Source organism: Homarus americanus, unplaced genomic scaffold, assembly GCF_018991925.1.
Source record: "Homarus americanus isolate GMGI-L3 unplaced genomic scaffold, GMGI_Hamer_2.0 scaffold1024, whole genome shotgun sequence".
NCBI lineage: Eukaryota > Metazoa > Arthropoda > Malacostraca > Decapoda > Nephropidae > Homarus > Homarus americanus.
Genome location: NW_024715228.1, coordinates 1909431 through 1921478, shown reverse-complemented (window position 1 = coordinate 1921478; position 12048 = coordinate 1909431). Strand labels below are relative to the sequence as shown.

The 12048-nt window shown below is 48.4% G+C and overlaps 1 protein-coding gene across 2 annotated transcripts; it reads left to right on the top strand.

Moving 5' to 3' along the window:
• The first annotated feature begins 1132 nt into the window (after positions 1–1132).
• Positions 1133–11395, top strand: LOC121855651 (protein P200-like). 2 transcript variants are annotated; one of them, XM_042350729.1, is made up of 5 exons: positions 1133–1181; positions 4063–4418; positions 5098–5362; positions 8394–8556; positions 8620–11395. In XM_042350729.1, the coding sequence occupies exons 1-5, from the start codon at positions 1155–1157 to the stop codon at positions 10893–10895; spliced, it is 3087 nt and encodes a 1028-aa protein (XP_042206663.1). In that variant the 5' UTR covers positions 1133–1154; the 3' UTR covers positions 10896–11395. The 2 variants fall into 2 exon arrangements, with proteins under 2 accessions (XP_042206663.1, XP_042206654.1); XM_042350720.1 differs by having other exon boundaries at positions 8394–11395.
• Positions 11396–12048: the final 653 nt, after the last annotated feature.

Sequence of the window (12048 nt, the reverse complement as noted above, 5' to 3'; positions counted from 1 at the left end):
ATTGGTGGTGGCACAAGCGAGGGTAGTGTCGTCAACGCCCCCCACCATCTTCTCACACTTGCCTCAATAGTGTTTCCTGGTGGGGATGGAGGACCCAGGCTGCACCACATTTAATATACACTCGTGAGAACTTGTGGACGCGCACTAAGAGCCCTTGTTGTCTCTCTCAGCTGCCACAAGTCATCACTTCAGCAGGCACAGCTCCCCCCCTCCCTCCGTCCCTCCCCCTCCTTCCTTCTCTCCCTGGGTGACGATATACAACACAACCACAACAACTGAATAACAAGTTCACTGGAACACAGAAAACTACAACACCACACACACACACGTAAACAATGTTACCTGTAATACATATCTTTCAGGATCGTAATAGTTGATGAGATGTGTTAAAATAAACGTCAGATAAAAGCATCCTGGCGACCACAAGCTGTAGTCATAGCTGAGAAATGAAGATGAAAGAGTGACATTTACGCGCGAACTTGGACCTGACCTAACCTAACCTAACCTAACCTAACCTAACCTAACCTAACCTAACCTAACCTTACCTAACCTAACCTTACCTAACCTAACTTCATACTCTTCTTCACTCACTGGGTCGTCGGATGGTCAGTCGCCTCTGTGGTACGCGCTGTCGACAAGTACTGTACTAGTTATGTCCGGATTACTGAGTGAACCTGAACATGAGGCCCAGTGTTTGCAAACTATGAACTCAGAGGTGTTCAACCCATGTGCTCTCCCTGGCGGATTGTGACAGTGTCGTGAAATGTTGTTTGAGGCTTTGATAGATAGATAGATAGATAGATAGATAGATAGATAGATAGATAGATAGATTTAGACAATGCAGGTATACAATCGTAGCAATAGTGGCAGTGGTGGTGGTGATAGTGACAGTAGCGGTGGTAGTAGTGGTGGTGATACTCACAATAGTGGTGGTGATAGTGACAATAGTGGTGGTGATAGTGACAGTAGTGGTGGTGATAGCGACAGTAGCGGTGGAAGTAGTGGTGGTGATAGTGACTGGTGGGAGTAGTGGTGGAGATAGTGACAGTAGTGGTGGAGCAGCCCCTAGAGAGCACCACCCCCCTCCCCCAGGTATATATACGTGGTGCTTTCCCCTACTCCTCCAGTTGAGTGTCGTCTTGTCTGTCGCCTGGATGCATCACTCCGGCAGCATGAGACAGGTGAGTGTGATGGCTCCCTCCCGCCCCTCGTGTCAACCAGCCTCCCACCCCTCGTGTCAACCATCCTCCCGCCCCTCGTGTCAACCATCCTCCCGCCCCTCGTGTCAACCATCCTCCCGCCCCTCGTGTCAACCAATCCTCCGCCCCTCGTGTCAGCCATCCTCCCGCCCTCGTGTCCAACCATCGGCCAACCATCCCGCCCTCGTGTCAACCATCCTCCCGCCCTAGGCCAGCCATCCTCCACCCGTGTCATCAGCCATCCTCCCATCCTCTCCGCCCCTCTTCGCCCCTCATGTCAACCATCCTCCCCCTCGTGTCAGCCATCCTCCGCCCCTCGTGTCAACCACCTCCTCCTCGTGTCAACCATCCTCCCGCCCCTCGTGCAACCCTCCGCCCCTCGTCAACCATCTCCCATTGTCATCCTCCATCTCTCCCATCCTCCCGCCCCTCGTGTCAACCATCCTCCCACCTCTGTGTCATCCTCCATCCCCATCCTCCCATCCTCGTGTCAACCATCCTCCACCCCTCGTGTCGCCATCCTCCGCCCCTCGTGTCAACCATCCTCTCGCCTCGTGTCAACCATCCTCCCACCCCTCGTGTCGTGTCAACCATCCTCCCACCCCTCGTCAACCATCCTCCCACCCCCTCAGGTCCCGCCCCTCGTGTCCTCCTCTCGCCCCTCGTGTCAACCTCCTCCCACGCCCCTCGTGTCCAACCACCTCTCGTGTCAACCATCCTCCCGCCCTCGTGTCAACCATCCTCCCCCTCTCGTGTCAACCACCGCCTCGTGTCAACCATCCCCGCCCTCGCCATCCTCCCCCGTGTCAAGCATCCTCCCACCCCTCTCAACCATCTCCGCCCCTCGTGTCGCCATCCGCCCCTCGTGTCCATCCTCCGCCCCTCGTGTCAACCATCCTCCCGCCCCGTGGCCAACCACCTCTCGTGTCAACCATCCTCCCGCCCCTCGTGTCAACCATCTCCGCCACCTCGTGTCAACCATCCTCCCGCCCTCGTGCTCCCCCTCTCAGTCCGTCCAGCCATCCTCCCATCCAACCCCTCGTGTCAACCATCCTCCCCCTCGTGGCAAGCTTCCGCCCTCCCACCATCCGCCCTCCTCCCACCTCTCGTGTCAACCATCCTCCCGCCCCTCGTGTCAACCATCCTCCCGCCCCTCGTGTCAACCATCCTCCCACCTCTCGTGTCAACCATGAATAAGAAAGATGAAATTATTGATGTACTTTTGCTAGGTGAAGTGGGCGTGGTTAGGTGAGGTGGGCGTGTTTATGAGGAGGTGGGCGTGGTTATGAGGAGGTGGGCGTGGTTATGGGGAGGTGGGCGTGGTTATGAGAGGTGGGCTGTAGGTTGTAAATCTCTGGGGAAAAATTTTAGAGGAATGATGTTGATGATGATGACAATGAGATCCAAGTGAGCATACAGGGAGGAAGGCATTATTGGGCATAGTGACCTGACCTGTGACAGAGGCTGGGGTGAGTGGGGTTAAAGACCTGACTTTCATCTGCACACTGGTTTTGGGTACAGAGGAGGAGAAGAGAAAGTGTAAAGATGGAACATTTGATATGAAGGGAGAGAGAGAGAGAGAGAGAGAGAGAGAGAGAGAGAGAGAGAGAGAGAGAGAGAGAGAGAGAGAGAGAGAGAGAGAGAGAGAGAGAGTTAACATGACTCTAAAAACATGGCCATGACTTTTGAAGATGGCCATGACTCCAGGAAGATGGCCATCACTTCGTGAGGATGGTCACGACTTGAGGCAGGTGGCCCAGGGTAGAGAAAAATGGCCATGAACTGAAGCAGATGACCCTCGCTAGAGGCAGGTGGCCATGACTTGAAACAGATGGCCCTGGCTAGAGGCAGGTGGCCATGACTTCATGAAAGTGACCAAATACAATGTGCGTTGGAGCATATGTTTGATCCTTCAACTAGTTCCTGTCACCCATCAGTCACAGCAGCTGGCGGGAGACAACCAACTGTTCCTCGCTATGCACTTCAGGGCCTTGGACTTGAGTGTAAGTGTGTCAGTGTAGAGTGTATAAGTGTATGTAGAGGAAATAAAAACACATGTAGTGAAGTTGTCTGCAGTTAGGATTGTCTTCCCTGTAACAGAAGAAACATCCTTATCCTCTGTACAGCGACAGCTTTTGATTTTAACATAAACAAGACATTAATCGAGCAACTCCTGTGTTCATGTCGAAATATTAAGTCCATATACTCTTCTTTCGGGTGCGTGTTGTCGTCACGAAGGGAGGGAGGGCTAAAGACATTGGGTAGGTGTGTAAAGTGAGCGTGGGTCCACTTATAAAAGTTAAACACGGTGGAAGTTAAGCGGGGCGGGGCGGGGCGGGGCAGGGCAGGGGAGGGCAGGTACACGAGTTAAGAAGTTAGCCTGATGAAGTCGACAGCGAGCACAACATGTTCCTCCAGACCTAGACAGTCCGACCTGCATGTAAAGTCACAAACCCACGTGCACACTCACAGACAAACATACAGAAGCAATTAAGTACAACCTCAGACGTACACAGGAACGGATGTGCACACTAATATACCACACACATAAAGAGTCACGTTGGGAGACTTTCACGAATTGACGCACACCCAACCACAAGGGGACTTTAATAACTTTCTCTGGGTAAAGAGAAGTTTCACTCCCCCTCACACAGAAACAGATAGACACAATGATAGACACACAAAACTCATACACTTGACTTCAGACATTCAATCGCAGACACCCACACACACTGAGGTACACACACACACTGAGGTACACAGACACACTGAGGTACACACACACACTGAGGTACACACACACACTGAGGTACACAGACACAGGCAACACAAGAGAGTGATGTGATTTTTGGTGTTTCCGCAGATGGTGTTGGCGGCGGTGTGTGTGGTGGGTGTCGTGGCTCGGCCCAGAGTGCCAAGCAACTCCCCGCACCTCTACATCCCCACTTATTCATCTCAGCCCCACAAGCCAGGCCCCTTCCAGGCCCATGGTCCTTCAGAGAGCCCTACCTACGCCCCTGATTCGCGTATTCCCGACGGAGACCATCATAGAAGGACCCCGAGCACCCCGACTTTCATCCCCATCGTGAAGGACATGAGGTTCACGCCTGGCAGGGGCGTACACAACCTGGACGTGGAGACCGGGAACGGTATCAGGATGGTGCAGCAGGTGGCCCCCAGCCAGCTGACAAGTGGCTCTGTCTCCAAGGGCGGCTACATGTGAGTCAATAATGTTATTATGTTAAGGAGAGACGGTTACCAGGTAAGGCGGGCTTGACTTGAGGCAGGTGGCGGCGGGAGAGAGTGCTGCGACTGCTGCTGCTGTGGATTGTGGTTCTGTGTATGTTTTCGTAATTATGTGGCTGGGCTGTGTTTTATTTATCAAGAGCTTGCGTGTTTGTTCGTGCGGTGTGGTGTGTGTTTGAACGTTGATGTATACTGAGCGTGAAGTGAAGGCTGAGGAAGAACACAGAGAGATGCGTCTCCGCAGGCGTCCTCTGTTGTGTCAGCTGGTGAGGCATCGTAGAGCCTGGTTTTGGGGACAGTACGAAGCAAGAACAGCAAGTCACTGCTGTTGATGAAAGACACAACAGGGAATTTTCCCTTTATGAATAACTTTCATTTTCAAATTAAGTGCGGCTGACCTCGGTAAGGAGCGGCCATTGTGTTCAGGTTGTGAGTTTAAGTTATCACACAATTTTTTATAAATGCTTGGAAGGGTAACAATTCCACCTTAGTCTCGCGCTCCATTGTATCAAACATGAAAAGTTTCTCTGAGTGTACACAGAATACTTACTGCGCTGGACGGTATAAATGAATATTTAATAATTTTATAAACAATTTTCTTAACCACAATACTCACTAGAGTGGCTGTAACCTCGCCCTCTACCCTTCCCAGCTTCACACACCCAGACGGCACGGTGCACGAGGTGACCTATGTGGCTGACGAGAACGGCTACCGCCCCTCCTCGGACCTGCTGCCCGTCGCCCCAGTCAACCCGCATCCCATCCCTCCCCACGCCCTGAAGCAGATAGAGAAGGCGAAGCTGGAAGACGAGCTGAGGGCGCGGGAAGCTGAAGCTGGTGGTGAGTACGAGGGGAGGGAAGGGGAGGTCCCTCTCCAGCAGCTTCGACGTCCTCATCCCCAGCAGGAGCCATACCAGGTGAGGCTCAACAACAATCGCAGCAACTAGACCCACACCTGCTAACTGTACCGATTGTGATTATTGTCAACACTCGTAACACTAAACGATCACTGGGAGCTACACTGACCAAAACACAAGTAAATAATATATAATTATAATCAAAGTGATCACTGATGACTAAATCTATTGAACAAAATTTAACATTATGACTGCCAACATGTGTCCTCCAACAGTGACGAATAATTATTTCACATCATGGTGAGGTGACTGTAATAGGCACAGGTATGATCCTCACATTACATACACATTGTAGGTTATGTATCTAAGCTACTGTGCCGAGTAGCAACCTTGTATATAAGCTACTGTGCCGAGTAGCACCTATGTATATAATTACGTGGCAACACTGCACGTGTTATGTGGCAATGTTGCCACATAACACGTGCAGCACAGTAGCTTAGATACAAGGTTGCTACTCGGCACAGTAGCTTAGATACATAACCTACACACATTATAGTGGTAGAAGCTGCAAGTGTCCTGATCTTGTGTGTGTGTGTGTTCGTGATTTCTGACTACAGTTTTGGACAGTGAACTAAAACTTAACCTAGAGATTTGCAGGCACCCGAGAAGTGTCCTGAAGGTGAAACTCCCTCATAAAACACGTCTAAAATGGAAAGGGGTGACCCCCCCCCCCCACCTTAAACCAATAATGTATATGAGTAATAATCCCGTGTTTACAGGTTGCAGAGATATGTGTGTGTGTGTGTGTGTGTGTGTGTGTGTCGGTATTGGAGGCGAGTCAACAAGGTTGTTGCCAAGCATGAGTCAGCGATTGTGAGGGAGTTGTGTCTGGTTGTCGGTCAGGTAGAGAAGACCCTATGATGCGTCATAACTGTATCTTAGTCACACATGAAGAGTTTAGCAGCCTGGCGAGCAGTGGCTTATCCCTCACGTTTATACACTCCACTAGCCTTGTATATCCTGCATTCATCTTTGTAGTTTATTGTGTTCAGATGAGACGTAATGATGGTGATCTTACTCTCTAGTGTTAGGAACCGTATACTTGTATTTAATGTTGAGACTTGGTCAATGATTTAGAAGAAAAAAAAGTGAAGAATATATTAGATTAGGTCAAGAAGAGTACAACTTGTTCGTGGTAAAAGTAAGATAATATTGAGAATGAGTAACGGCGCCATGAGTGCTCAATATCTCAACTGGTGGAACAGGAAGGGAGGTAAAAGTAAGAGTGATCGACAGAGGCGCAAGTTTGTTTGAGAGTAATGAAAGGAGGAACAAAATGGAGATGAGTCAGCTGGTGTTTACACTAAGACTCGGCTCTGGTGGATGATTCTGAAAGGAAAGTGAATGTGTTAATGGTAAAGGTCGCAGGGGAGGAGAACGTTAATAACTGAGAATGTGAACAACAGTAAATGAGAGAGAGAGAGAGAGAGAGAGAGAGAATGATGATGCAGGAAGCTAACCAGTTAAAAAAAAATATGTTGGTAAGGATGAGATAACGATATTATCCAGGTTCATTTACCTTGGCCACTGGATACAGAAGGAGGAAGACATGGTGTGATCGAGGTGTAGTTTGTGACGGTAAATATGATGTAAATAAATGAATGATGGATATAAAAAGAAAACATTGTCAAAGAGAAAGTAATAAAGGAAAGAAAAACGAACAGGTTTGGCCAAGGTGAAAGGAAGTATTGGGAGAAAGAGAAAGGAAAGAGTGAAAAAAAAGGTATTTAGAATTGAATGCCAGGAGAGTCAGGCAATGATCGAGAAGAGGTGAAAGAATGAGGTGAAGAAGGAAGTACTGGATGGGAGAGAGAAATGGACAAGCCAGAAAGCAACGGTGTGTTAGGAAGTGGATACCTTAAGGGGAATAATAATATACTCCTGATCCTGAACACTATGTATGTATATCAGGAAAAACAAAACAAAAGCTTAAGATATTGAAAACAAAACAAAAGAACATCACAGACATCAATGATAAATTAGTTATTTGAGCATACAATTTATATTTGATTATTTGTAATAGATATCAAATCAAAATAAAATTACTTTATCAGGAAATGATGGATTATAACACACCATGTACAGACAACCTCAAAAGGTATCGAGAAACATTGAACGAAAAACAACCCAACCCAACCCAACCCAACCCAACCCAGCCAAACCCAACCCAACCCAGCCAAACCCAACCCAACCCAGCCAAACCCAACCCAACCCAGCCAAACCCAAACTCCAACCCAGCCAAACCCAACCCAACCCAGCCAAACCTAACCCAACCCAACCCAGCCAAACCCAACCCAACCCAGCCAAACCCAACCCAACCCAGCCAAACCAACCCAACCCAGCAGCAAACCCAACCCAACTCCAGCAAACCCAACCCAACCCAGCTAAACCCAACCAACCCAGCCAAACCCAACCCAACCCAGCCAAACCCAACCCAACCCAGCCAAACCCAACCCAACCCAGCCAAACCCAACCAACTCAGCCAAACCCAACCCAACCCAGCCAAACCCAACCCAACCCAGCCAAACCCAACCCAACCCAGCCAAACCCAAACCCAACCCCAAACCCAACCCAACCCAGCCAAACCCAACCCAACCCAGCCAAACCCAACCCAACCTGCCAAACCCAACCCAACCCAGCCAAACCCAACCCAACCCAGCCAAACCCAACCCAACCCAGCCCAGCCAGACCCAACCCAACCCAGCCAAACCCAACCCAACCCAGCCAAACCCAACCCAACCCAGCTAAACCCAACCCAACCCAGCCCAACCCAACCCAACCCAACCCAGCCAAACCCAACCCAACCCAGCCAAACCCAACCCAACCCAGCCAAACCCAACCCAACCCAGCCCAACCTAACCCAACCCAACCCAGCCAAACCTATAAATGTGCTGGAAGGTATGGCTCATATTCAATTCCATCAGACTTTTGAGTATCGATACTTTTTGCAGTGGTTGTACTGTACATGTCTTGTTAGTGATGCATTAACTACTAATGAGTAATATGGTGCTGACCTCCCCATCCCTCTCAGGACCAGTTCGACGGTCAGGCCTCCCAGTACAATGAACAAATCTCCCAGTACAACCGGTATTCCACTCCGTATAAGGAACCGATTCTCCAATACAAGGAGAAGACATCCCAGTACGAGGAAGGACCGTCCCAGTACAACGAAGATACGTCACGGTACAACGAACATCCATTCCAGTATAATGAAATGCCTTCCCAGTATACCGAACAGCCCTCCCAGTATAACGAACAACCTTCCCAGTACAATGAACAGCCTTCCCATATTAACAAAAAACTCTCCCAGTATAACGAACAGCCTTTCCATTACAATGAACAGCCTTCCCAGTATAATGAACCCTCCCAGTATAATGAACAGCCCTCCCAGTATAAAGAAAAGGCCTCACATTTTAGCGAACAACCTTCCCAGTTTAACGAACAACCCTCCCAGTTTAACGAACAGCCCTCCCAGTTTAAAGAACAACCCTCCCAGTTTAACGAACAGCCCTCCCAGTATAAAGAAAAGGACTCACATTTTAGCGAACAACCTTCCCAGTTTAACGAACAACCCTCCCAGTTTAACGAACAACCCTCCCAGTTTAACGAACAACCCTTTCAGTATAACGAAGACATCCCCCATTATGATGAACAAACAGCCCCATATAAAGAAGAGTTCGTTGAGTACGATGAGCCAGAACACGAGTACGAGAGGCAGCCTTCCCAGTACGCACCGGTTCACTACGACTCTGACCCGTATGAACAAGAGCTAGAGGCGACCTTGTTTTACCCTGTAGTGGCCAACCAGGAGCCATACTATGCCCAGGCTGAGGTCCGGGACGAGCCAGTCTACCCGCTGGAACAAACCACCCAGGAGGCAATCTACCTGCCGGTGGAAGACGGTGAGGTGCCGGTGTACATCCCTGTCCATCTCCGGGAAGAGTTGGAATTCGTTGTCCCAGACCAAGAGGATCAGGAGGAACCTTTGGGCCAGGATAAAGAGTCGCTGGAAGATCAAGATGGACTTGAAGAAGGACACGAAGAGGAGGAGGAGGCCTTTGAAACTGTTGACGATTCGCCCGTTCCATTATACAGTGAGGCTGTTTTCCTGAGGGAGAGCGTAAGGGACGCTCCTCCTACCCTCAGTGAGACTCAATACAAGCGGGTCCAAGCCAGGGGCCCTGCTCGTGGACAAGTTCAGTCCGACGAGGAAGCTGAAGACAGCTTAGTGCGGGGGCAGCAAAAGTTTGATTATGGCAAAATTGAAATCAAAGATGAACCAACACACGAACACGTCCAAACTCAAGAGGAACCCGATTATGAACAAATCCAAAATCAAGAAAAGTTTAATTATGATCCAGCCAAAGAGGAGCCAAAACACGATCGAATTCAGGGCTATGAAAACCCTGAATACAGACAAGTTGAAAACATTGAGAAACCCACATACAGCCAGCTCCAGTCACACGCAAAGTCAGAACAAGTCCAAACCCAGACAGAACAGGAATATGATAACGCTCCAGTCCGGACCCAAAAACAACCGGAATACAGCCAAGTCAGGGTTGGTCAGGAACCCCAACAAGACCAGAATGGTGAAATCACAAATGATCAAGTTCAAGTCCACGAGGAACTTGCATATACCCAAGTTCAACCAAATAATGAACCACAACATGCTGCTGAAGTCCAACAGGAGTCCGAGTCACAGCAAGTCCAAGTCCATGTCACAGCAGAACACGAACACAACACATTAACCTCCCAAGAGGAACCACAACCTGAACCTGAACCACAACCTGAACCGGAATTTTTGCTTGAACCCAAGTCTGTGCCTGAACCACATACTGAACCTGAACCACATACTGAACATGAACCACATACTGAACATGAACCACATACTGAACATGAACCACATACTGAACCTGAAACACATACTGAACATGAACCACATACTGAACATGAACCACATACTGAACCAGAAACACATACTGAACCTGAAACACATACTGAACCTGAACCACATACTGAACATGAACCACATACTGAACATGAACCACATACTGAACATGAACCACATACTGAACCTGAACCACATACTGAACATGAACCACATACTGAACATGAACCACATACTGAACATGAACCATATACTGAACCAGAACCACATACTGAACCTGAACCACATACTGAACCAGAACCACATACTGAACCTGAACCACATACTGAACCTGAACCACAGTTTGTTGAACCTGAACCACAGTTTTTGTTTGAACCAAAGTCTGCGTTTGAACCACATACTGAACATGAACCACATACTGAACATGAACCACATACTGAACATGAATCACATACTGAACATGAACCACATACTGAACATGAACCACATACTGAACATGAACCACATACTGAACATGAACCACAGCCTGCGTCTGAACTCTTCTCCACTGATGAACTAAAGTCTGGCAGACAGGAGACAAAGGAGTACGGCGTCCCCCACCAGGCGACCTCTGTCTTCACCGTCGCCACGCCTTCAGACCAGTGAGGAGCGTCCTCTCAACACCTCACCACCTACCCCTCCTGTCCACGATATATACATTGCCTCCAACAGGCATACGATACGAAAACGTCTCATATATAACGTAAAAGGTTCTGGCAGTCCTGTGTGTAGCTCAGAGTTCTAGAGTCTCCCTCGTGGTAGACACAACTCGCAAGATGAGACATAGAGAACTCCTTCACCCAGAGAATGAGTTGCTTATAGAACGTTTGTGATAACTATCGATATCTTTTTTCTCTTGGCCACAAAGGACAGTCCCGCCCCCACCCCCCGGGTCCTGGGGCTGTGTGGCTCCACATCAGGTTCCTTCACTGTCAACACTTGATTGTGAATTTTGTCATGGCGCTGGTCGCTGCCTCTTCATCTCCACTAAGTTGTTATTGTTGTAATTGTTGTATGTTGCATAGCAAAAATGTATGTATTTACTGTGTAAATAGTTTGCTTATGTGTTTTTTATGTATTTAATGATTAATTTACAAATATTAAAGCCAAAATTGTCTTTCTTTTCATCCCATTGTGACGAATTTCGTACCACTGACACACTACACTTGTTCCCCACATTACATATATGACTGCCTCTCGAAACAATGTAAACAGCAGCAGTGAGATCACAACACAATACACCTTATGCTCGAGGAATTCTATTTCAGTCTCTGAATCGACAGCCTCCTCCATACACAACTCAGGACGCTACTGGACGACGACCGAGGACAGATTCTGACGCACTTATGACGTATGATATGAAACACACTACACTGTATAAATTATTAAATAAACAAAGATAACCATTAAAATATCTCACGACAACACTGCCAGACCTATGAGAAGCCCACGAGAGAGAGAGAGAGAGAGAGAGAGAGAGAGAGAGAGAGAGAGAGAGAGAGAATAATACACCAAGAACTAACCTTAAGTTTATCACGATGCGCCGTTTTTATAAGCCTTGGGGGAAAATCAGGATTAAGTGTTGATAATCCAGTTGTTGTTGAACCTGGCGACCTCCGATGCATTCACCAGCCGCCAACCTGGATTATAAAAGATTCAAGCATTTATTTATTTATTTTTATTACCTCACTGGTGGGTAGGGAAGGAGGGTATAAAGATGGTGAAGTGAACAAGCTGTAGAAGAGAAATGATTATGCAG

What these genes read in the sequence shown, in the direction of transcription:
- LOC121855651 (XM_042350720.1), top strand. Translation starts at nt 1,155, where the DNA reads ATGCATCACTCCGGCAGCATGAGACAG. An exon ending in ACTCCGGCAGCATGAGACAG is followed by an intron (nt 1,182 to 4,062) that starts GTGAGTGTGATG and finishes GTGTTTCCGCAG; the next exon opens with ATGGTGTTGGCGGCGGTGTG. An exon ending in GTCTCCAAGGGCGGCTACAT is followed by an intron (nt 4,419 to 5,097) that starts GTGAGTCAATAA and finishes TACCCTTCCCAG; the next exon opens with CTTCACACACCCAGACGGCA.